The following is a 26943-nucleotide window of genomic DNA, read 5'->3' as shown; positions in this document are numbered from 1 at the left end:
TGTGCCAATAAAAGGCTTCATTGCATATCTGCACGTCTGCAAGGAATAAATTCCCCCGGTCCGCAAATGCAACAGGCACACTAAGTTTGTGTTTCGTGATTCAGCAAACGAGCCAGCAAATCGAAAGGTAGCATTGTGCATTTACATAATTATGTGTACATTAGCATATAAATTCAAGCATTATATTTGCAAATACCAGCCCTCCCCTCCCCTTTTTTGCAATATTTGCATGAGTTATCTCCTACAAAGAGAAGCTGTGATCCATAGAAATCAATTCCTTTAGTCATATTTATATTCGTGCTTTTCAAGGCTCACTGCTTGCCCTGGTTTTGTATCCAAAAGGAAAAAAAAATAGGAATAAGAAAAGTAAGAATTATTTACCCACGCTACCTCTGATGACTGCATCATACTCCTCTGGTACAAGTCAAACCTGCCTTAGGCATTTTTTTTTTCCCTCCTCTGAAAACTCCTGTCTAAGAAGGCGGAGGGGGATGAGGAGGAGTGAGTGGGAGGTTGTGCCTAAGGAACAACAGACACATGATGAAGGGGAATTGAAAGTGGGAAATAAAAATAGAGGATCCTCCGCTATAACAGTGTTGTTGTCTGGAAGCTGAGTATTCACACATTAAGGCAAGTCGTTAGTGGTTTGAAAGCTACTGTTAGCTAACTTCAGACAGTAAGAGAAAAACTATTTGAACATCCATGCGGGTAGCGTTCACAACCACAGCAATCATCAGAACAGTGAGCCTTTAGGAAACGTACTTTCCTGATCGACTTTGTTGATGTGAAAATAATATGATTCTCTGTTTAAGTTTCATAGCTGTATGAATGTATCTAGCTTTAATCGCAAATTTCTCTTCTTTTTCCCTTAGCTTATGAGCTACAGGAGTGCCCAGATCCAGAGCCTTTTCGCTACGGGGTGGTGGTGGGTGCTGGCTACAACGTGGGCCAGTCTATTTCCTTCGAGTGTCTGCCCGGGTATCAGCTGACGGGACATTCCATCCTCACCTGTGAGCACGGCACCACCCGCAACTGGGATCACCCTTTCCCTCGCTGTGAAGGTAAGTGATGCGAGCAAACAAGAGGACAGCTGTGCGCAGAACTAAACGAATAAAAAGATAACTTGCTTTTAAAACTGTAACGTATTGAACTATTACATCATTAGAGCAAAGTGTGGCCATGGAGATAATAATTATCTATTATGAATAATGTAATTAAACTGAATTATTATCCCCTATTAATGAAGCAAAGCACTCCTCAGCGAAAAATCAATACCGCGCTAAAGAGAAGCGGAGACAAATAAAAGATGAATAAAAGAGAGGCTCTATTGAAAGGAAAAGTAATGGATGCTGTTCTTTCGCCTCGTCCTTGACCCACATTCTTGCGTCGATTATTCAATAAGGCCAGCAAAATTACAGAGAGAGGTGATGGCCGTGACACTGGAACTTTGAATGGGCGAGCAGGGAGATAAATGGGAGTGAAAGGAGGAGCAACCGAGTGAAAAGGCACCGGGAACGGGAGATAGAGTTTATTCTCGCACTCGTGCTATTTTCTTGTATGTGGGCTTTTTCATGAGTCACGTCCAGTTTGAAGCTGAAAGATTATTTCCAGGGACCTGAAAGAAAATTATACTTGCATGTGTGCGCGATATGCTTCTTGTAGTATAATAGAATTCTTATTCTAATTATGTTAATGGGAAGAATTAGTATTGTTATTATTCAAATACTATTGCATTGTCCTATGATATCAGTACTTAGTATAAATGAACTGTTTATTTTTGTAATACTGATAGATAAAGCATTTAATATGCTTCATTTCATTCTGGCTTAATGCAGTATTTTCACTAATGAATACTACCCATTAAAATGCATATATGTAGTAATCTGTATGCATCCATGCACTCAGTATTTTGTGTATTCATGTGTACTCAAAGTGGGCATATGCTTGTATGTGAAGATATGTGTTTGAATAAGTCCTGACTGTTGCCATATTTCACTTTTGCCCTGATGCTGTGGCCTGGTTTGTGGTCTGATGAAGAGGTTAGAGATACCTCTGTTTAATGGCATAAATGCACCTGTGAACTGAACCACACTAATGCCCAAATAACATTCGGTTTAATGCTAAAACAGCAAGAGTTCAGCTATTAAAGCTGCAGACAGGTCATTCTAAAACACAGGGTTTGATAAGGAATGCTTCCCGTAGTCCCTGTTTGCTTCACATAAAGTGACAATAAAATAATAGAGCAATAAGCTTTTCCGTCTCAGGGTTGTGCGCAAACATGCAGATTGTGGTTTCCGTGTGTCTTTGACCGTGCGCGTGTTCTGCTCTTGTTGAATTTGTTGAACAAACACACGAGTGAGCGAAGAGAAGCCCATGTTTTATAACCACTTCAATAATTGCAGGCTATTTATAGCATACTTGTGTAGTGCATACTTGTCGTGCAGACTCTGGATAACTGTCAGATGAAAACCCATCAGATGCAGAATCAATCCAGGACGAATCACTCAGTCCTGAAACCCCCAGACTACCAGACTCGTCTTCAGGGAGCGCATAGAGCAAATCCAATTCTGATTTATGTCCATAACTCTGTTCTTTCTCCCGTCCATGCTGAAGGTTAGCTCGGTATGCGTGGCAGTAGAGGCATAGCATATTGAAAATTAATAACACGTAAAAAATACTCTTCTCAATGGGTATAAATGTTACTATTTAAATTTGACTTCTTTTTGTTATTTTGCCTGCACTAGCCCACTTTGCATTATTATCATGTCTCAGAACTAGATATTAACTAGATATTTGTGCTCTTGTTTGGTCTCTTTGTACTTTTTATTTAGATTGTTTTTTTATTTTTATATGGTTACAATAAATAAAATAAATTCTATTAAAATGATATATGTATATCAAATACTTGAGAAAAACACCTTTTTCAGTTTAACCCTTTTGTCTATGAAAAAAATTAAGTCTGCAAAATAGAAAAAAGGACTTCTGTTATTAGCATCTCTATTAGTACCACACTAGATCGTTATTATAACCATAAAGCACTTAGTAATCCTTTATTTCAGTTTCTATAACTGTTCCTTTAATATCCTTGCCATTGCCACCTATACTAAGTTGTACATGAATTAAAAGCTTAGTATGCTTTGTCTCCATAACTACCCATTCTTCATTAATAGCAAGTAGCACTGAAATAAGCTCAAACACAAGGCTGCTATTGCTACTAGGCAACAAGTTACTCTAGATTAAATATAGCTTATTCTGGTCTTATTTATAACTGACCAGTAGTTTGACACTTATTAACCCACACATGTAGATGGATATAGAATAAATATAAATATAAATAAGGCTTTGTTATGAACATGTTACAATAGTGCGAAAACGACAGAAAAATATAAACAAAACAATAATCCTATTAAATTTATTCAATAGGCAAGGCAAGTTTATTTATATAGCACAATTCAACACAATTCAACAACAAGGTGATTCAAAGTGCTTTACAGAGACATTAAAAACAAAAACAAATAAAAAGCATGATTTAAAATTGATTAAAAAACAAACAAACAAAAAAACAGTAGATAAAATCAGAACAATAGATAAAATCAGTAGTTAAAATTTAAGTTTTGAAATTTAAGCTTAAAAGTGTGGATTTGGTGTTTTATTCAAATGCAGCTGAGAACAGGTGAGTCTTCAACCTGGATTTAAATAAACTGAGTGTTTCAGCTGATCTGAGGCTTTCTGGGAGTTTGTTCCAGATATATGGAGCATAAAAGTTGAATGCAGCTTCTGCGTGTCGGGTTCTGACTCTGGGAACTGATAAAAGACCGGATCCAGATGACCTGAGGGATCTGGAAGGTTCATACTGGGTCAGGAGGTCACTGATGTATTTTGGTCCTAAACCATTCAGAGCTTTATAGACCAGCATCAGAACTTTAAAGTCTATCCTCTGACGGACAGGCAGCCAGTGTAAAGACCTCAGAGCTGGACTGATGTGGTCCACTTTTCTGGTCTTAGTGAGGACTCGAGCAGCAGAGTCCTTTACAGATTTTTTAGGTAGACCTGTAAAGATGCCGTTACAGTAATCAAGCCTGCTAAAGATGAATGCATGGACTAGTTTTTCCAGGTCCTGTTGAGACATCAGATCTTTTATCCTTGATATATTCTTAAGGTGATACTAAGCTGATTTTGTTATTGTCTTAATGTGTTTTTCTAAGTTTAGGTCTACATCCATCACTACACCCAAATTTCTCGCCTGGTTTGTGGTTTTTAGATGTATAGATTGAAGTTCTCTGGTGACCTGTAATCGTTTTTCTTTGGCACCAAAGACTATTACTTCAGTTTTGTTTTTGTTTAGCTGGAGAAAATTGTGGCACAGCCAGTCATTAATTTCCTCAATGCATTTACCAAGAGCCTGTACAGGGCCTTGGTCTCCTGGTGACATTGTGATATATATTTGCGTGTCATCTGCATAGCTGTGATAGTTTATTTTGTTGTTCTTTATAATCTGTGCCAGTGGGAGCATGTAAATGTTAAACAGAAGGGGTCCCAAGATGGAACCTTGGGGAACTCCACATGTGATACTTGTCTGCTCAGATGTGAAGTTACCTATTGATACAAAGTATTTCCTGTTTTCTAAGTATGTTTTGAACCAGTTTAGTACAGTTCCTGAAAGACCTGCCCAGTTCTCCAGTCATTTGAGTAATATGTTGTGGTCAACTGTATCAAATGCTGCACTGAGATCCAGTAAAACTAAGACTGACATTTTTTCCACTGTCTGTATTCAGACATATGTCATTAAACACTATAGTCAGAGCAGTTTCAGTGCTGTGGTTCTGTCTAAAACCTGACTGGAAGGCATCGTAGCAATTATTCTGTTTTAAGAAGTAATTGAGCTGTTGAGAATCTGCTTTTTCAATGATCTTACTTAAAAATGGGAGATTTGAGATCGGCCTGTAGTTGTTCATTTGTGTCTTGTCAAGATTGTCCTTTTTCAGTATAGGTTTGATTACAGCAGTTTTTAGTGGTTCTGGAAACACACCTGACATTAAAGAAAAGTTGACGATCTGTAACAGGTCTGACTCCAAAGTCTTTGAGACCTTTTTGAAAAAACGTGTTGGCAGGACATCTAAACAGCAAGAGGAGTTCAGTTGACCTAAGATGTCCTCCAGGACTTTGCTGTTAATAGGGTGAAACTGTTTGATGGTGTTTAAACAGTTTTTTGGTGGACACAGTACATATCCTGAATCTGCTGTTGATGTACCAATTGCTTGTCTAATTTTTTGGATTTTTTCTGTGAAGAATTTGGCAAAGTCATTGCAGGCCATGGTCGAATGAAGTTCAGCTGCTACTGACACAGGAGGGTTTGTTAGCCTGTCAACTGTAGGAAATAAGACCTGAGCATTATGACTGTTTTTGGTGATGATGTCAGAGAAGTAGGACCTCCTTGCATTCCTCAGTTGTAAATTATAATTGTGAAGTTTCTCTTTATAGATTTCATAATGAACCTGGAGGTTTGTTTTTCTCCATCTGCGCTCAGCTTTCCTACACTCTCTTTTTTCATTTTTCACCAGTGTGGAGTTTCTCCATGGAGACTTTTTCCTTCCAGAGATAACCTTCACCTTAATGGGAGCAATAGTGTCCATTACATTTAACATGTTAGCATTGAAGCTATTGACGAGCTCATTGATTGAACGTCTGGACAGGTCAGGTGTTAATGGGAAGACCTGGTTAAAGATCACACTACTGTATTCAGTTATACACCGTTTTGTGATCACTGTTGTTGATATATTTGTGTGGCCTGAAATTTTACTTTCAAAGAAAACGCAGTAATGATCAGACACGCCCACATCAGACACAGTAACCTTTGAAATGCTCAGGCCCTTGGAGATCAGTAGGTCAAGAGTGTGTCCTCTATTATGTGTGGCCTCTGTTACATACTGAGTCAGCCCAAAGTTGCCCAGAGTGTTACTCAGGTCTTTAGTCCCTTTGTCCTGAGGGTTGTCCACATGGATGTTAAAATCCCCAACAATAATTACACAGTCGAAATCAACACAGATCACAGACAGCGGTTCACTGAGGTCACTAAAAAAGTCTGTGCAGTATTTGGGAGGCCTGTAAACATTAAGAAACACAACTTTGGATGGGGCCTTCAGCTGTAGAGCCACATATTCAAAAGACTGGAAACTTCCAGGAGATAGCTGCTTACATTGAAATGATTCATTAAATAAGACAGCAACCCCCCCCCCCCCCCTCCTCTCCTGCTCACCCTGGCCTCACTGATAAAACTGTAGTTAGGAGGGGAAATAAACAGTAGGAAAAAGCACAAACTTCTCCCCTCCTACCTTAAATTCTACATTTTGCTACATATATATTTGGTTCCATAACCCCAGTAACATGCCAAAACATATCCATATTTAAAGAAATAGATGCTCATGCACATATACACACATATACATAAACATGTATACACACACATACCCTTAAATGCATGCATAGACATGCACAAATCAAAGCCCCCCCCCCATGCCTTGGAAAAACCATATCTTGTTGTTTTTTTAAACTGGCTCATGCAGGGACACGTTATTCTGAGGCTGGCTCCTTTGCACACCTTGTGAATCTATTACTGCTGCAATTAACAGACCTTTTTCTTAAATGAACATATTAAAAAAATAACTGGAGGTCTGTTGAGATACACAAGGCCAGGTCGAACCATTGCCTCAATAAGTGACTTTAGGCATTTTCAAATTTGTCTCTCAGCAGACTAAGTGCTATAATAATGCTTTAAACAAAAAACTCAAAAGAAATTGCAGGGCAGCAGAAAGGAGATGGAGGAAAAATAAAAATAATATCAACCATCACATATTTTCCGAGCAACTTAAAATGTACAATAATACATTAAGGAAGTCAAGAAATTCATACTTCGCCAAAATAATCAGTAATAACAAAAATAATCCCAAGGTCCTCTTTTCCACCATAGATCATTTATTTAACCCTGATTTTAAAAGCTCCAACAGACTCGCTGTGAGCAGTTTGCAGACCACTTCAGGGGAAAAATCAGCGCCATCAGATCTGATATTTTATCTAATCGCGATATGATTGTAAACACATCTGAGGGCTCGATTGTACCTGAGGAGACACTGGACAGCTTTGTCCTGGTTAATGCTGAGAACTTTCAGAAGGTTTTCTCCACAGTGAGACCCACCACATGTCTTTTAGATCCAATCCCTTCTTCACTCTTTAAAACACTTTATGGATTTTTTGAGGCTGAGCTTTTATACATGATGAATTGCTCTCTTCAGTTGGGTGTCTTCCCTGCTGCCTTTAAAACGGCGGTGGTGAGGCCCCTTCTGAAGAAGAGCAATTTGGATTGTAATGATTTTAATAACTACAGACCTGTATCCAACTTACCATTTTTAAGTAAAGTCTTAGAAAAACTTGTTTTTACTCAGATTACTGATTTTCTCAATGATAGACAGATCCTGGAGATATTCCAGTCTGGATTTAGGGTGAACCACAGCACAGAGACGGCTCTCCTAAAGGTTTTAAATGATCTTAGATGTAACTGGGACTCCCAAAAGCTCTCAGTCCTGGTGCTACTGGATCTAAGCGCAGCCTTTGATACAGTAGACCACGCTATTCTTTTAAACAGACTAAAACACATGGTGGGCCTCTCTGGTGCTGTACACAACTGGTTCACTTCCTATCTCTCTGACAGATCTTTTATGGTGAGTATGGATACATGCTCCTCTAAGATCCATGAAATGACATGTGGTGTGCCTCAAGGGTCGGTTCTAGGCCCTGTACTTTTTAATTTGTATATGTTGCCTCTCGGCAGTGTCATCAGGAGGCATGGAGTGAACTTCCACAGTTACGCTGATGACACGCAGCTGTACATCTCCGTGTCTCCTGATGACACCAGACCAATGGATGCCCTTTTTAACTGTATCTTGGATATAAGATCTTGGATGGCAGAAAACTTTTTACAGCTTAACCAGGACAAAACTGAAGTTTTAATTGTCGGTCCTGAGGCTCAGAGAGAGAAACTCTTGTCTAAATTAGAGGCATTTTCACTATGTCCTTCGCTACAAGTGAAAAACCTGGGTGTTATTTTTGACTCTGAGCTTGGTTTTATCCCACATGTTAAACATGTAACCAAAATTGGATTTTATCATCTAAAAAATATAGCCAGAGTCCGCCCTATTCTCTCTCGGGCCAACACGGAGATGCTGATGCATGCTTTTATTACCAGTCGCATTGATTACTGTAATGCCCTGCTCTCTGGTCTTCCTAAGAAGAATATTTCAACTTTACAACTCTTGCAAAACTCGGCAGCTCGTGTGCTGACAAAGACCAGAGGGCGGGCCCACATTACACCGGTTTTAGAATCGCTGCACTGGCTCCCCGTGTGTTTCAGGATCGATTTTAAAGTTCTTTTATTGGTTTTTAAATATCTTAATGGTCTTGGGCCTTCTTATCTCTCAGATCTGCTTTTACCATACGAACCCTCGCGGACCCTGAGGTCCTCTGGTACTGGCCTTTTGATTGTCCCTAAAGTCAGGACACATACTCACGGAGAGGCAGCTTTTCAGTGGTATGGTCCTCGTCTGTGGAACAGCCTGCCGGAGGAGCTCAGGGCCGCAGAGAACGTACATGTTTTTAAGAACAGGCTCAAGACCCACCTTTTTAATTTAGCTTTTACTTAGCGTTTATTTATTTTTTATGCTTATTTATTCTATCCTGTTATTCTATTATTAATTTAGGATTTACCTAATATTTCTTGATTTTATTCTTATTCATTTTTTAATCTTCTTACTCTATTTATATTTATATTTATATTGTATCCTGTTCTTATTTATTTTATCATTTTACCCTGTATATATCGTATTGCGTCATATCTCCAGTGTTTCCTCAGAGGGCGCTCTCTGCACCGGGGCTGTTATTGACCGTGGCTGCTGGTCTCATGGGTCCTCTCAGCCTGGTTGGGGGGCTCCTTGGCCTCCCTCCTGCTGTGTGCCCAGCCCGGAGGCTGCGGTCTGTGACCGGCTCCCGGTGCAGACGGCTCTCTGTTATAATGTTTCCTCACTTGGCTCATGCGAGCCCAGCCCAATTTTTACTCTTTAAGTGTGCGCGTGTGTGTATGTGTGTGTGGGTGGGGGGGATATATGTGTATTGAGAGTGTGGGGAGTGAGTTGGAGGGTGGGCTGGGCTGCTTTTAACTATGTAAAGCACTTTGTGCTACATTTTTTCTGTATGAAAAGTGCTTTATAAATAAAGATTGATTGATTGATTGATTGATTGATTGATTGATTGATTGATTGATTGATTGATTGATTGATTGATTGATTGATTGATTGATTAAACTTCTATATTATTATGACCCAACAGCTTTCTAGCTGGTAAAGGATCCTGTCAATTCTCATCTGTGTGGGTTAACATGTGTGAATGTTGTAATAAATTAATAATGTCCAAGGCCTCGCTTTAGATGGACTAACCTTTTTGGAGTTAAAAAGATTTCATTTAGACTCATTTGGACACAATTAATTTGTTTGATTTGGTATTAAGACTGACATGAGGAGTTCCAACATGTGAAGTTTTGGCGCTAATACGCTGCTGTTTTCTGTTTTTTAAGAGATAGTCGACTGAATTTTTCTCTTCTGTTCACGCCTGTTCAACTCCACAAGCAAACATATACTCTTCTTCACACAAGTCTTAAGTAGCTTTACAGTCAATGCGTCAACCGGAGGTGCAACTCCATAGAGTGTCTGGGGTTTAATCAATAGGCCTGATCGATAGCTCATTTAACAGGTGATGCAGCAGCAGAAGGGCCTCTCCGCTACAGGAATACAATTGGCAGTTTTATAATGTGAACACGCGGCCCACAACATATAACCTGAAAGACAAACGCAAGGATAAAACATGCAAGGGTGTGTCCTCAAGCTGAAAACCTCTTCTGGGTTGATTCCTGCACTACTGCGATTACTACGCTCTCTAAATTTCTGTGCCCCACCACAGTGAATATGAGGTTTCCATTTGCCCACCAGCACGATTGTTCGGATCTCCTTGAAGGGATATTTAAAATATGTCTATGGGTGGCATAATTTGAGGCCAGTTACAGGGATGTGTTTGCAGATAACAGTCATTTAAAATTACTGGCTGGTCTGTGACCATAATGAGATCCTCTGCTAGTAACGTAATAAGTGCAGCCACAAGTGGTAATGCTCCTAACTAGCATGTTGGAAAAATGGTTGTAATGTCTTGCAGCCTTAATGGAAACTGCTAAATTCATGCATTTGAACTTTGTTAAGTTTCTGGAATCATGGAAGCATATAATTTAACTGTTCTGAAAAGGATTAATACATATACAAACTAGAGGTTGCAGGAAGTGACGTATACAGAATAAGGTGGTTAATGATTAAAGTTTGTGCACATGAAAGCCTAAGAAGATATTTAAAGAAGAACTGGAAATGTTTCAATAGAAATCTAGGTTTAAACGGGAATTCATTATTACTAGATCAGAAAGTGAATGGTGTTTTAAAAGTGTTTTAGGTGTTTTAGTCTTTTAAAAAAAGAGTAAGCGAGATAGAGAGTGTTCAGATTGCGCAGTGCTGCGTGATTGTGTTTTCTTCTTTGGGCTTGGTAGATTTAATACACATCAAAACAACAAAATTACTGGCAGAAATAATATGGCTTTTTTCAGGAAGCTAGACTAGATATATTTTTATGCAATGCTGAGCTGTGGTTAGAAATTCCTGGGGACTGTGAAGGATTTGTTCATTTCCAAAGCAAATGAAGACATTTATGTGATGCAATGAATAGTGGTTGAGTGTGATTTACTGTTTGTGATTGTGCAGTTGTTTTTTTTTCTTTTGTTGTTGTTGTTTTTTACTCAAGGGTATCAGGCATGTATCGACGTGTGGGGTTCTAGTGTTGCCAGATCAGATCAGTGTACACGCACTTGTAACCTTTTCCTGTCACTCAGAGTTTGCACACTCACACATATCTACCCCTTCTACACTTGCTGTACATATATACACACAAACACACACACACACACCTCAAAAGCCTCGTCCACATGAAACCCTCGCCTCATCTCCATACTCCCTCTCTACTGCCCCAATGGGAAAGGGTTGAGGCCTTATCTTAGCAAAACACTCCATCCAAGTCCCCACTTACTAACAGGCTTTACTGGCTAATCTTTAGCTCAGACAAGCGCCTGGGCACCAGTCGAAAAGTGAAGGAGAGTGGGAAAGAGACACTGAGCAGAGAAGCAGGAGGAGAGAGGGATGAAAAACTCTTTTTTCGCTGATTGTGCCTGAATTATGTATCAACCCTAATGTATCTGTCCTGCCTATATAAAATATACACTTTCCCTGTCTTCACCGCCCTCTCTCAGTGCCTTGTGGTGGGAACATCACATCAGACAATGGGACCATCTTTTCCCCGGGTTACCCTGAGGAGTATCCAAGCTCAGCTGACTGCTCCTGGCTGATTACTGTGGCTCCTGGATTTGGCATCAAACTGAACTTCTCCCTCCTTCAAGTTCATGGGCCACACGACTTCATTACTGTCTGGTAAGAAATGACAGCGTAACAGGCTCCAGATATGCAGAAATAGTTTCAATGAGACAATGCGGACAGTTTGTTATTTTGAGGAAAGCAGTATTAAACTTCACCATCGTCTCAAAAAATTCTCAAGAACTTGTTATCAGGCTTTCTTTAATCTTTGATTATTTGTTGTTTTTGTCTTTTAATACGATGTGTTAAATACACTTTTGCCTTTGTGCTTGACTGAGCATCAGTGGGTAAAGCTTCCTTTCATCACCTCCATAATACATGGTTAAAATTGCCATATGTGGCACCAAAGCCAGGTTTTTGCATACACGATGTTTGCCAGTTCTAGTTGATCCTCCAAAGCTTCCAAAGGTCCCAGCTCTCAGTGAGACAGGAGGTCTGACTGCCAGCCAACCTGGCAACATGACCACATGAAAGATCCACATGGTTTTCTGGTGACATCTACGTTTAACTGTTTGCGCTACTCATAGAAATTTGTTTGAGGCTTTTTTAGACCACCGATAATTTAAGTCAACATGGCTAAAGCGAGCCAAAATGTCCACTTTCTATCGTATTGTTTCTCATCTCTAAATGGTCCCCGCTGTGCTGATCTTTCCCAGCTAGTTCCTACAGAGCCAAGATGGGGGACTATCTTGTTCCCCATTTTCCAGCTACCACCGCTGTGTATCTATCCACTGAACTACTGAGCCAAGGAAATGGGCCCCTTAATGGCGGCTTGGCTAGAGTGCTGTCAGGCAGAAGTCCCTAGCCAGCCGTTTCCAGAGCTGCTTGTAATCTCCCATGCCCAGTCTGACAGCCAAAGACAGATGGTTTTTAAGCTGAATGGTTGTGGCAGGAATCTGGGAGCTGGCTTAATCGGCCATGCCCACACCAGGGGACTGCCAAGGCTGGGCCACAGCTTCCAGAGACACTCCCTTTGGATAGCTGTTAGCAGGAGCACCACAGTCGAGACCTGTCACTCCACGCTTACTGTATCTCAAATTCTACCTTATTTTAACATAATCATCCAAAACAGGTGAGGGGTAATCTCTTTGGGTTTGTTGAAGTGTGAGCAGCTTGATTATACTCTTCTGAAGCTGCTTGACAATAATCTGGCATGTGGCTTAGTAGTTTGTTTGCATCACAGACCCTTAAGGTTCTTTATGGCTCCTATACAAGTGAGCTCTGGAGCATAGACTGGTGTTTCCAGTGTATTGTTGTTTTTGCATTTATGGTTGACTTGCAACATTCCTCCATTTTTAGGGATGGTCCACAAGAAACAGCCAGGAAACTAGGTGTGTTTACTGATGGAGAGCCCAACGACCCACCCAGCAGCACATCTAATCAGGTGCTGATACGGTTCCGTAGTAATACAGAGAAGGGTGGACTCTTTCGTATCAGCTATCAAGGTTTGTACATGGTGTGGATCTAGCTTTGTTTCTAGCTCTTGATTTACATACATTCTTTGTTTAACTCCTTTCATGTCTTTGATGCACTCACAGCTTACAGACTACAGTACTGCCTCCCTCCCTCCATCATTCCTAATGCTGAGATTCTGATGGCAAGCAAGGAATTTAAAATTGGTAGGTGGAAATGCTGTCACAATAAGACCCATGCACTTAAACACAATGGCACTGACACTTCTGCCTTTTTGTATTTAATGTTGTTCCCATGCAGATTTGCAGAACCGTAGCATTTTGAAGCATTCATGAAGCTTCTAACTTTGGCTGTTTTTATTGCCTAGGTTCGCTGAATACACAGTCCATTCAGACACACCTCAAATGCATCACCTAGGGCAGGTGATCTCATTCCCTTTGAAGACAACAGAGATGAATTCCTGTTTCTGTATTTGTGTAGCTATTTGACCTTTATTATTCAGAGGCATAAACGTAGCAACACTGACATAGTGTCTGTAGGATCCCATGGGGATTTTTGTGTCCACAGATTCATCCCAGTTTTCACTGAAACACATGACTGATGATAACTTCTGTATTGTTATAGAATCCTTTATAAGGAGCACTTTTTACATGTATCATAACAGTTAATGCTACTGCTTCTGACCTTGACCTTGACTGTTGCTCTCCTTTGTCCGTCACTGTTTTCAGGTGATATAGTGCGCTACCGATGTCTCCCAGGATACCAATTAAGTGGAAACAGCATCCTGACCTGTCGGCTAGGTACACATTTGGAATTTGAGGGCCCTCCACCCTCATGTGATGGTAAGTGTTTGTTTACAACTTGAAAACATCCTGGAGTACCATTGATATATCCCTGGATATCCTAGCTTTGAGCACACTTGTACACATCAAACAAGGGTTGGGAGGTGATTTTTGTGACGTATACAACACTGAGTTGGACACAGTATGGTGATGGGTTGTGAAGGATCTTGCAGAAGGCTAAAGCACCTTAACTAGTGTGCCCTACATCAAATTTGCCAATGTTCATAAGGTTGAGTCATCAGGGGCCACCAATGAGATCAGCTGGTCTACTGGGATTTTACCTCATGGCCTAAATATAAACTCACTGGCCACTTCATTAGGTATTACTGTTTAACTGCTCATTAGGACAAATATTTGATCACATGGTAGCATTTCATTGCATTTAGGCATGTAGACATAGTGAGGACAACCTGCAAAAATTCAATCCGAGCTTCAGAATGGGGATGAACGGTCATTTTAGAGATTTTGAATGTGGCATGGATTTGTTTCAGAAATTGTTGATATACTAGAGAAAATGCCTTACCAGAGGTCAGACTGTTTCGAGCTGATAATAACAACATGGAAAAATCACTGACTGGTCTGATGAGTCATGATCTCTGCTGCAACGTTTGGATAGTGGGGTCAGAAAACAGCATAAAGAACACGAAAGCACAGATCCATCCTCTGTTGTATTAAGAGTTCAGTTTGATGGTGAAGGTGTATTCGTTTTGGCAACATTTTCTTGACAATTTGGGCTTCTGTATGGCAGTTGTTTAATGCCCCTGCCTACCGCAGTACTGTTGCTGACTATGTCCATCCTTTTATGACCTCTTCTGGCTGCTTCTAGCATCATAACATGCCATGCCACAAAAGGCAAATAATCTTACACTGATTTTTTAACATGACATCGAGTTCAGTGTACTCAAGTGGCCTCCACAGTCACTAGATCTCAGTCAGATCCAATAGAGCACCTTTGGGATGTGGTGGGAGGGGAGATTCATATCATGAATGTCCAGCTGACAAATCTGCATTAACTGTGTGACGCTATCATGTATCATGTACCAAAATCTCTGAGAAATGTTTCAAGCACCAAGAAAAATAGGGTCTAACCTCTTCTAGCAACATGTAACTGCCACTAAGTGTATATTTTGCCTAAAAAGCACCAAGAAGACAAATGGGTTCTGCTGCTGTGAAATAAACAGTATGTCAGAACTATATATGGTATAGGTAAGTCCTACTGGTTATGAGTTCTTGTGATAGTTAAGACACTTTACTGTCAAAAGAAATAACTTACAGTATTCCAAAGTAATCCTATCTGCCTGTACCATTTTTATCCTCTCCTACATTTAAGCTGATCAAATAGCATCAAGCACATGGTGTAAAAAACACACATTCTACGTGCACCAGCACAGAAACAACAGGGCCAGTCTGAATATGAACACACAAAATGTTTAAGCACCAAATGCAGTGATGTGGTTTGTTTACATAATATATATCTTAAGATGCATCGAACCATTTTCGAGTCTGATGAATCATAATGTTTTATATGTAGCACAAGTCAACACTGCCTTCATCCTCCAAGAGGGACTGTATGAGTTTATTTTCAGCAGTGTTATGTATCCCTTAGCTCTAATCATGGACTGATGACTCAAACATGGAGCTTCGCCTCTTTTCTTGCTCCTGCGGGTACCCTTTTTTGCCTGTAGTCAGGGAGCGACAGCCAGATATCAGCTTGGTACCATTTCCCATCTTGGCGGATGATGCTTGGCTCCCGTGAGGCCGAGCGCGGCTGCTGTGGCGCTCTCTACATGCTGAGATATCGTCCTCCCAGAGGAATGCAGCACCCACCGCACGCGCTATAACATCGTAATGCTGCACGTTGTGCACGCTACTTTTCCTCGGGGCGAGAGTCTGGGTGCATAAAGGGGTTTGTGCTTCACAGTATCATAAAAGCGTATCTTTCATTTTCTTTATTTCTTTATTGGAAATGTGTGTCTCATTTAAGAATGCTTCGTGTGTCCCGTTCTGTTTGTGGGTTAGGTGGTGGGCGAGAGGGAGGTTTAGGCGAAGTTTGATAAATGCAACTAATTTAGTGTACTAAATAGGAAAAATATGCAAAGCTCTCAGCATGAGGTGAAAAAGGAGAGAGATACAAAAAAGAATTAGACGAAAGCAAGAGGGTAATGAAAGGGGAAGAGGAACTATGTGTAGGCTAATAATGGAGATGTGGAAAGTGCTTAGGACACCCAGTGAGAGGCAGAACGGAGAATACCGAAAGTGTCAAAAAGCGAGAGGAACAAGGCAGTCCCTTGTATGTATGTTCCCTGGATTTATTTGCCACCCATTTTTACCCCACAGACAGATATTTGCACCTCTATATGTGCAAGAATAAGCCTACAGTGTTTACAATCATGGAACATTGGCAGATGGTTGCCCCTCCCTAAATCTAGTTCTGCTGAAGGGTTCTTCTTGTTAACAGGATTTTTTTTCTTCCCACCATCGCTAAGTGATTGCTCAAAGGGGTCATCTAATTGTTGGAGTTTTCTCTGTGTTGTTGTAGGCTCTTTAACTTATAATATAAAGTACTTTGAGGCAACTGTTGTTGTGATTTGGCGCTAAATAAATAAAATTGAATCAAACTAATGCATAAAATCCAGTAATTTTTTTAGGCTTTTAATATAGGTTCAGTTGCAAAATTCCCTTCAACAATTTGTTTCCCTTTGTGCTGACTAATGTACTGAGAACAGACAACCCACCTCCTGCTCCCCTTTTCTCCAGCTTTTATTAGCTTTTTTTAGGGAGCTGAAAGCAGAGAAAAAGTTAAAAGACGATGCTCGAATGAGAGGGAGAGAGAAGAGGGTCAAAAGATAAACCGATAGGAAGAGAGCAGTTTGAGTATAACTCTGGATACGCTGGAAAAAGCCAAAAACTGGCCTGGAAAAGATGGAGGAGAAATTGCTAAATGAGCAGAAGGGTAGTGAGTAAGTGAGAGTGGGGCTAGAGTTTAAAAGCAAGGCGAGAAAGGGAGACAGGGAGAGACTTAGTTGGAGGGCAGTGAAGAGACGAAGAGCAACAGCTCATTGAAATGCAGGGGACATGCCGGCTGCAGCTGCACCTATCAAATCACCACTTCTAGCTCTGACAAGCAAAACCCTCCCTGCACATTTAGCAGCCCTCACTCCCCGCACACAAACACACACCGAGTCGCTGTATACGTATACTGTATGCACCTCCACGCCGGTCTAGCTGGTGTCTGGGTTACGCAGCGTTGGATGTTGTCATTCTGTGACAGTCTTCCAAGAGTGCAGCCCTGGAACCACTGCCGGGTCTGCAGTGTTCCTTGCCCCCTCGGCGCCAGCATCCTCTCTCATCCTCTGCATTCCCCTCCTCCCTCACTCGACACTCACTTCTCTCCCATGACTCACTAACATCAGACTTATGTTCTTACATAACACATGTAGCCTTTGTTCCCCAGACTTTCTTTGTCATTGTCTGAGGCTGCTTGAAAACAGAGCGCCGTGCATTCCCACACACTTTATAACACACAGGTGTCTGTCAATACCCAGATCTATCTGTCTCTACCTTCCCAAAAACCTGTCATACAGGCAGAGAAATAAAACCTACCATCATAAATATGTAAACACTGACACACAGTAACTTTAGTTTTTTAGCTGTTTAATTCAGAGAACAGTTGCCAGTCATCCAGATGGGTATTTGCTGCCATCGGAGCAACCGGTGGCTTGGTTCAGCATTTGATTTCCCTTCTATTTGATTACACTGGGTTGTATTGGACCCACGGCCCTTAACTACATTTGCTGTCTGCAGAGACCACAGGGAGTTCAGGCATCACACACACAAAGCTGCAGCATCAGTACAAAGTGTTGCTTGAATTCATTAATGAAAACACAATGAGCTCTGATGAGTCCAAATCCCTGTGTTTATCCCCCAGACAGATTTCTGGTTAAAACCTGCATAATAATCCATCACATTACTTTCCCAGCTAGTTACAGTAGCTTTCTTCATCCCTGTCCCCTTTTGTTTTTCTCGCCTCTTCATTTATCTCTCTTCCGCTCCGATTTTTTTCCCCTCTCTCTCTGCCCCTGTCTTCTTTTGTTAGAATGGATTACAGCTACCCCCTTCGTTTCCCATCTTCATTGTCATCCCTGACTTCTAAGAGTTGTTAGGCCCTGATCCACATTAATACTTATGTTGTGGCCCTTCCTATTCATTCGTCTCGTTATCAGACCTCGGCTTATGCTAATTAAAAGCCATCTCAACGGCAATGCAGCAGTTCAAGCTTGATACATATAGTAGATTTATGTATAGGGGCAGTTTGATTGGGAAGATATTTGCAAACTTTGAACAGTTTCCCCACAAACAGAAGGGACGCTTCACAGAACGCTGTCCCTGCTGCCTGTTTATTCCGCTCCTCGTCTCATTAAAGTGAGATTTCATTTTGAGCTCTATCAGGGTTGATCTCACCTTGTGTGTCGAAGCACCCCCCCTCACACACACACACTTTCTTTTTCTTTTTCTTTTTTCCAGCTGTCAGATTTGTCCCCTAATACCCTTTTGTTTACAGCCAGAGTGATGCTTCATTTCAAAGTGGATTAGTTTAATAAGTAGCAGCCTATAGATAAGCGCCCCTGCCCATCTCTTTCCATCAGCTCCGAGACAAGCTGAAGTGAGTTTTGAAGACACATCCAGGCTTTCTGAAAGGTCACTGACAACACATATCTCATCCTCGGAGAATTGATCATTTAATGAACTTCACTCTTAGATTTTATATGCCACTTCCAGGTGCAATCACTTCCACTATCGCTGACGGATTTAAACCTTTTTGACTCATATCCACTGAGGGGCTTGACGTTGTAAATGATTTTTGCAGACTTGGGGAATGTCTTCTCGGAATTTAGGATCATAGGTGATTAATGTTGCTTTACTTCCAGAAGTCGATGCCAGAAGTGGTACTTTGCCAGGCTATTTTCTTTTTTCTTTTTTTCTTTTTCTTTTTTTTTAGACAAAACTGCTGTTTTTGGTTGATGAAGAACACTGACAAATATTAATTGTTTGTTTGGAAGCATTATACTTAGGGAAATGTAGCAAATGCAACAAATGGTTACATTTGACAGAAAATAATTCTTACATGCCAGCTTACCTGACATTATCCGAAATTTCCTGAGGGAATAAATCCCATCTAGCTGACACGCCAACCCCAGTAAAACAAACGGGAAGAATTATTTGCAGATGCTGTTTAAACCAAGGCTTTCTGCCATATTTTTATGCAAATTTCATAATCTTTTTCCCCTATGAACACAGAGAAGATGATGAACAAACCAAGGCATGCACAACTGTTCATTCACACACACAGGCTCACCTATTTACAAGTTAATAGTCGCTTCACATTGCTCAAGAAAAGAGGCACACAGCTTGAGCTCCAGTCAGAGAATTCAGGATTTCTCAGCTGTTGTGAAGGACCTCAAAGTGCCAAGTGCTTCCTTTGCCCTAAGGTAAAACAGTGCATGGGTATTAAAATTGCAGCACACGGCAGATACTTTATACCCCAAGCAAAGTTTTCTGCCACATTTGTTTGACAAACACAAATGCTTGCAAAAAAATCTATGCACATGCAGAGAGAGCACCTGGTCGAGTAAGTGCTGTTTTAAGCGGTTTGTCAGTACATTTTTATGTATGTGTGTGTGTTTTTAATGATTTCTCCAATGAAAGAATTTAAAGCCTTTGGCGTGTAACAGCTTAAATATACTCTTTTTTTATTGCTATTAGTTGGAATGGATGTATTCATAATTTCAACAGGACTTAAACTGTTGGGTTGCACGTCTTTTGTCCTGTCTCCCTCCCTTCATCTCCGGGCTCGGCAGATGGCTGCCTCTCCCTGAGCCTGTTCTCTCCTGTTAAAAGGAGGTTTTTCCTTCTCGCAGTCACCAAATGCTTGTTTTTAGAGGCTCGTCTAACTGTTGGGATTTTCTTTCTATTGTTTTAGGGCCTTTACCTTACAATATAAAGCACCTTGAGATCACGTTGTTATATGGTGCCGTATAAATAGCAATGAATTGAGTCTAAGGAGGTTGGAAAGAAAATGATTGGACTTCTTTGAGGTTTTCTTGAAGATGTTGCACCTCTCATCCATAAGGCTTCCTCAGTTCTAAAATCAAAAGGTGGAGAGTCATCTTGCATCAGCTGACTTGATAGGGTCACATTATAGGATTGGGCAAGCCCTCACAGTGGTTTCACCCGAAACCTCTGGAGGTAATGACCTTCGCATTTTTTCCCATCTTGGCTCATGTGATGACACACATGATTAATAGTGGCTCAATGACCTTTCTAAGGGACAACCTCTGCTAAGGTTTATTCATGGGATTACCATGACTTGGATGACTTGAATTCAGTGCAATTTAAATTGAGTTGCAGCAGGGCTTCTGTGTTAAAACAGTTAAATACTGTTAGGTATGGTAAAATTTGTTCTTAGATAATTTTCTATGGAAACTATTGAAAGCTGTAATCACAGCAGTAGAAAAATCCTTTTTTAATGTTTGTGTGCAACTACAGAGATTTTTTTAGCTTTGTTGAAAGTGTTATTACACATCAGCTTCATCTTCTCTATGCATATAGACACAGTGAAGACAAGTAGTATTTAAACAAACAGTGTAGCTGTTGCATTGTGTCGCCATAACAGCATGTTGCATCCTTTCATTTTGCAGCTTGTTTATGGGGCTGCAGTGTGCATGCAGACATCTCTGTCAGATTAAAAGGTTGGCTTTACAGCACTGCAGCAAAAACACAACAGACAGGAGCGCTGCGTGCTGTCTGATAATATGGAATGAAACCACTAGAAAATGTCAAAGGAGACGTCCTGCAAGAATGCAAATGACAGAGGGAGAAAATGAGATGAGCGGATGTATGAGGTCCGCCCAGACGTGCCTCTTCAAAAAGGCGCTTTGAGGCAGATGTGAGCGTTAACCACCGAGTTAGCATCACATCTGTCGCACACTCACAATGGGAAAAGAAGACGGAATACGCTAATGGCAAGTCAGTAATATTATGTAACGTATAAGCCGTTTCCTGGAGTGACTTAGCATGGACAGCTTTGTTTCCCCATGACAGCATCAGGACCAGAATGACAATTAGCTTAGCTATGCTTTTAGTCACATTGAGTTGCCCTCCAGCAACAGTATGGCTCTAACCAATCCAATTTGTGTTTCAAGGTAAATTGATTCCACTAAAACAAATGAACAATCGCTGAATGTGATGCGCAATTATGAAACGACAATACAGGAACAGATCATCATTCCTGTAGGTCACAATAATAGATTTACGTTTTGTCTCTCTGCTGTTTCTTTCTGTCAACAGTGACGTGTCCCATGAACGAGATACTCACAGCCTCCACGGGCGTCATCATGAGTCAGTCGCCCGGCAACGGTTTTCCCCACTTTGAGTCCTGCTCCTGGGTGGTTAAGGTAGAACCCGGCTACAACATCACTTTCACTATCGAACATTTCCAGACCAGCCGTCAGTTCGATGAGCTTGAAATCTTTGATGGTGAGTGACTGCATCTGTTAAGACAGAGAACTTGTGTTCATCAGTGCTAACGACAGTGTTTATCTGTTTGTACCTGTTTGGTTTATACCATTACATTTCCTAGTGGTTTTCTTGGTCTGGATTACCAGCTGGACTCCCTGTGACATCTCTTTTCACATATCCCCTGGCAAAAAGAGTCATTTTCACAGATATCTGCAATTAAAGGCTAAAATAAGCCAGAAGGCTAAATCCACTATTCCCAACAAAGCTCTCTGCCACTGGTAACAGAAAATCAAACGTAGGCTCCCTTTTATGGTGACAGAACATCTACATCTGCCTTGTACATTTGCATGTGATTAGAGGTACAGTCAGCATCTCTGCCAGGCTGCTCTGAGAAAGTGGTGATCGTATACACTGGTGATGCTGATTAGTGCTTTTTATCTTCTGCCGAGTGTAGAGGAACAGACATTTGCTAACCTTGGGGCTGCCAAGCCAATTATGGACTGAAGTCTTATTTTTTTCCCCATCATTAGAAGATTAGGAAATTGTGATATTTTTCAAACTTCTGTGCTTCTGTTTGGATAAAGATAAATTCTGTGCAAATATATATATGTGGATATATATATATATGTATATAAATTATGTGTCCTCATTACATTTTTGTTTTTTACTTTTGACTAGAATATACTTTACAGAATTTATCTCACATTTATAGAACATAAAAGCTTAGATAAAAACCGTGCCTTTTTAGTAGTCTTGTGATTTTTACAGCTGGATGCCTCTCAAATCATCATTCCCCTCACCCATGTCTTCATCCAGGCCCATCCAGACAGAGTCCTCTCCTAATCACACTAAGTGGTAACTATTCCAGTCCGCTCAGCATCACCAGTTCCAGTAACAAAGTCTACCTGCACTGGTCCTTCGATCACACTACCAGCCACAAAGGCTTCCGCATACGCTACTCAGGTGAGTCTAAAGCAGCGATTTGCTAGCATGGGGTGCATGGCTTCTTTCGAAATCGAATTTCTCTAAAGTTTTCAAGTCTTTATGAAATTCAAGGCCAACACCGAAATGCTTAAAATGTGTGGAATGGCAGACATTGACAGCTTCATATGTACACTGGGGAATATTAACTTGATAATTCTGGACCTCGTTTGTAAATTCAGTCTCTTCAGTGGTGTGTTCGGTTTACTCTCTAAAGGAGACCAATATTTGGACTGCCAACTGCAGCTGAGATGACCAGAAATATCAGCCATCTCTATGACAACCTAGTGGGGGTGGTAGGCATCTGCAACACTTGGGAATTAGTAAACACTGTGTCTTGTATTGCCTATTATTCCTCTGTTTTGTCCTGCTCCTGTGAAGGATCTGTTGGTATACGACACCTGCATAACTCGCTGTGAATTATGACTGTGTAAATATTTAAAAGGCTCCCTCCGTTCTGTATCAACACCACTCAGCCAGATTGACTAATCGTCTCTCTCCCCTCCTCTCAGCGGAGCTTTCTGTCTCCCCAACCGGATGTTCTGCCCTATTTTTCTTTTGCCTCGTTTAATATCTTCTTCCTAAGCACTGACGGATTTTGCTGTAGCGGGTTAAGCCACAGACTGAGGTCTGTTTGAGAACCCAAGAGTTGCCTCGGTCTGTATGGAATCACCTTTTGTGGTATCTTAGTGGGAAGGAAGAAACAGATAGGACTGTGTTCAGCTATGCTCCTCATCAATCCATCTTTTCTCTGAAGGGGAAGGTATTCCATTCCATTACTTCCTGTTTTTACTCTCCATCCAAGACTTCCCTCACTGTTTCACTCCATTCATCTTCTCCGTGGATTCAATTAACTTACAGTGAGCCCGACTCTGTCGGCAGCTGCAGGGTTGATTGCAAAAAGACAAACTGTATAACAGGGCAAGTAGAAATGAACACGGGCAAATGAGCTAGACCCAGATAGAAGTAAAGAACTGAACTCAAGGGTGGCTCAGAAGCCGCCAGTCACAGTGACTGACAGGAAAAGGCCTTGCAGAGGAACATATACAGTACCTTTGCAGGGTATTTAATTTGGGTTTGCATGTCTTCTTTTTCTTATCTGTGTAGTCATCAAGAAGAACATTAATGAGAAGCCATCCTCCTGATGAGAGTGGAGATGTCTGGCTCTTCAACATTAAGCTCAGACACTACTTTTGACAGCCCAAGGCCTGCACTGAACTGCCGTGTATCATCGCCTAAGAAATCTAACATCTTTCTTAGTGAACCTCAGTGTCAAATTTTGCATAAAGTGTGTTTTATCTAACATCTCTTCTGTGCCACAAAAAGGTCTGTCAGCTCACTTGAAAAGGCTCAAATTACCTCTCGCCTTGGGAAAAAAAATGTTTCAAGGTAGCAACAGTTTAAAAATGGGCAAAAACATCCTAACCTTTGACATGGCTTTAAGATTTTATACAGCAGGGAAGAGTCATCTGATTGTCTGTTTTTAAAAAATTCACACTAACTTGAAAGAGAGGCCATTTCCATTCCCACATGTTAGCAAGTTGAATTTAAATTAGCATTTTTCTAAAAATGTAATGCAGTCAGCAGTTCCCACAGCGAGTGTCATTTCCTATGTCCCGTTATCCCGTTGCATAAATTGAAAACCGTTTTGACAATCTGTGTTTCTTTACTTAAACTCCCTCAATCTTCAGCTGATGTGCAGTGATGTGCCACGCTATTGTGAAATCTGCAAAAATACAGTTTAGGCCTGGGAGCCTTCAGTTCTTTGGAAACCTGGACTCCATCGTCGGCACCATTTGCCATGATGAATGATCATCGCCGCTACCAATTTTAACCGAAAACAACAACATACACTTTGTTCCTGCTTTTTTGTACCCGTCACTTTTACGAATCTCCTCTGGGGTAGCTGACAAACTCCAGCTTTGCTTTGCAGAACAATATTTTTCTTTAATCAATTTTTCTTGTCTCAAGTAGTTTTGGGGGGTTTTGCCAGAAAGAAATTGCAGGTTAACACTTGTATAAATTCATATCCTCCTTTATGTCACCTGGGGTAGAAGATGAAAAAGGGATCTGGGACTATTGAAAGAACATTAATCTGTCACCTTTTTTTTAACAACTGCATCTTATTGGCTCGTGATTGTTTGTTGTCCTCATTGAACTCAATTTTATCTTTTCCTGTATCTTTTCTTTCTTTCTTTCTTTTTTTTGTGTCAAAGCTGCCTACTGCAGCCCTCCAAACAGCCCAGTAAATGGCACAGTGCACAGTCTGACAGGCACAAAACTCGGCAGCACCCTGCGTTTCAGCTGTGACCAGGGCTTTCGTCTTATTGGCCAAAGCAGTGCCACCTGTACGCGGACTGCACAGGTGATCTACCAGTGGAACGCACCGGTCCCGCTTTGCCAAGGTGAGCGGTCGGCAGCAGCAACTGATGAGTAAATAACAAATATGTTTAATAAAATCAGTAAAGGGGTCAGATAGTTTTGATTGGCCTCGATATTTTGCTCATAAAACTATTTTCACCATTATCCTTCTGATTCAGCATCTACTCTCGCACTGTTTCTCAAAAGTAATGAATTGCTCAAGTTTTAGCACACTTTAGCTAATTGGGATTCAAGAAGACATTGTGATAGCATGATTTGATAAAAACGTTTCTCTGAATCTCTGAGATTAGAGTTTGATGATGTCACCTGCAGCCCTAAGACGGTTTTAGAGGATGCACACTTCATTGTTGCTTTAGAAGATCTTCAGTTCAATTGCTTTATGTGTTAATCTGCTGGGTTTTAGCCTGTTGTTTGCTTGTCACTTTTTGAAAACGTCCAGCAGTTTAATCGATCTTTGAAACTCCCCATATTTAACAAAAACTACACAGATGTTTGATTGAATTGCTTGTTGAAAGAAAATAAATAAATAAAACAAAACAAATAAAACCACAGAGTTGTAATATATGTCTATTTTAAAAATTTCACAAGGCTATTGTGTCACATTCATCGAGTTCCAATATCAGTGAAATGTGTTTGTGTGCGTGTTCAGATTTTCGCCTTTATTCTATAACAAAAGCATGAAATCTAAAAGCTCTATTTCCACATTCTACTTTCCACCAGCCCTGCTAACAAAATCAGCTGAAGCATAAACTCAGAGCCGCCAGTGCCAGCCATTCAGTGTCTGGTCAAGTCTGCACCAGGTGTAATCTCCACATGAATTGCATGTGTTCTCTCTACACTAGACTGTTTATATTGTGCAGATGGTGGCCCAAGCTAATGTTTACTGCACATCGGTGAAGGCTTTCACAGTGTGTTTGTACAGGAAGCCAGTTGTTAGCTAAGCACCCCGCATACAAAGATGGTTTGTGCATTTTAGTTTTTGATATCTTACCTACCTGCTGCATTTCCCCCCCTTTATTTCTTTCCCAGTCATGTCCTGTGGGATGCCAGTTCCTCCTGTTAATGGCAGCATTGCTGGCCAGGACTTCTCTCTAGGAGCCAGAGTCACCTATCAATGTAACCCTGGATTTCGGCTCTCGGGGCCCATCACCACCTCAGTGATCTGTCAGGAGTCTGGGAGGTGGAGCCCCATAGAGGCCCCACCTAGATGTATTCGTGAGTATAGTAGTGGTTTGCAGTCACAAGTAGAAAAAAAACCAAATCATTACAAAAAACCCACCACCAACAAGAAAAAAAGAATTAATCTGAATGAATTATGGTTTGATCTTTGATCTTCCAGCTGTCACCTGCCCCGACATTGGTCACTCTGCAGTGGAACATGGGAGATGGAGGCTAATCTATGGGACTCAAAACCAATATGATGCTATCATGATGCTCACTTGCGACCCAGGATATTATTACAGAGGTCAAAGGGTAATTCGCTGCCAAGCCAACAGCACATGGAACTATCCAAATCCTCGCCCAGTTTGCGAGAGTGAGTGTAAACAGTTTTCTTACTTTAAAGACTTTTAACATCTTGCTCATCTGACCCAAACAAAAAGAATGGAGCCAAACAGAACTGTTTTCTAATCAATGGGAATCTATACCCATTTGTGTTTTTCCCCCCATTTCAGTCATCTCCTGCGGGGACCTCGGGACTCCACCGAACGGACACAAGATTGGAACCCTTACTGTGTATGGAGCTACAGCTATTTTCTCATGCAACACGGGCTATACCTTGGTGGGCTCTCGGGTGCGAGAGTGTATGTCCAACGGGCTTTGGAGTGGAACACAGGTCCAGTGCCTGGGTGAGAGCTTAAACACCCTAAAATGTTTTACTACTTTCCATGTGTCCTGCACTTTGCTTCAAGCATTATTAGCAACACTTACGTGGGACTTTTTCTTTTTTTTCTCTTGCTCATCCTCAGCGGGCCATTGTGGTACTCCAGAGCCAATAGTGAATGGCCAGATCATTGGGGAGAATTATAACTATCGAGGCAGCGTTGTGTACCAGTGTAACCCAGGATTTCGGCTCATTGGAGTGTCAGTGCGAGTCTGTGAACAGGATCACCACTGGTCAGGACATACTCCTGTTTGTGTTCGTAAGTGCCACAGCAAACACCTATTATTTGTAAAGCTGTGTGTGTTGTAAGCTAGTGCGTGTCTGACTTTCTCTCTCTGCTTAAAGTGCCGTAGTGATTTTTAGTAAATGGACACACATGTCGTCTTGTTCTGATCATAACTCACTAACTGACTGCCAGTTC

At 41.1% G+C, this 26943-nt stretch overlaps 1 protein-coding gene across 2 annotated transcripts in view; it reads left to right on the top strand.

Moving 5' to 3' along the window:
- Positions 1 to 26943, top strand: part of csmd2 (CUB and Sushi multiple domains 2) — a 271925-nt gene that overhangs the window by 210978 nt on the left and 34004 nt on the right. Inside the window, exons 43-54 of one of the 2 annotated variants that reach the window (XM_026155797.1) lie at positions 873 to 1061; positions 11384 to 11561; positions 12804 to 12949; positions 13043 to 13123; positions 13646 to 13759; positions 21107 to 21295; positions 22094 to 22240; positions 24475 to 24663; positions 25670 to 25855; positions 25980 to 26174; positions 26314 to 26487; positions 26608 to 26781. In XM_026155797.1, coding sequence (XP_026011582.1) covers positions 873 to 1061; positions 11384 to 11561; positions 12804 to 12949; positions 13043 to 13123; positions 13646 to 13759; positions 21107 to 21295; positions 22094 to 22240; positions 24475 to 24663; positions 25670 to 25855; positions 25980 to 26174; positions 26314 to 26487; positions 26608 to 26781 — 1962 coding nt within the window. Of the gene's footprint in view, positions 1 to 872; positions 1062 to 11383; positions 11562 to 12803; positions 12950 to 13042; positions 13124 to 13645; positions 13760 to 21106; positions 21296 to 22093; positions 22241 to 24474; positions 24664 to 25669; positions 25856 to 25979; positions 26175 to 26313; positions 26782 to 26943 lie in introns of both variants that reach the window. The other variant, XM_026155795.1, reaches the window with a different exon arrangement.

Source organism: Astatotilapia calliptera, chromosome 22 (genome assembly GCF_900246225.1).
Source record: "Astatotilapia calliptera chromosome 22, fAstCal1.2, whole genome shotgun sequence".
NCBI classification, from domain to species: domain Eukaryota; kingdom Metazoa; phylum Chordata; class Actinopteri; order Cichliformes; family Cichlidae; genus Astatotilapia; species Astatotilapia calliptera.
The sequence above is the reverse complement of the archived record's forward strand: the minus strand, read 5'-3'. Positions and strand labels throughout refer to the sequence as shown.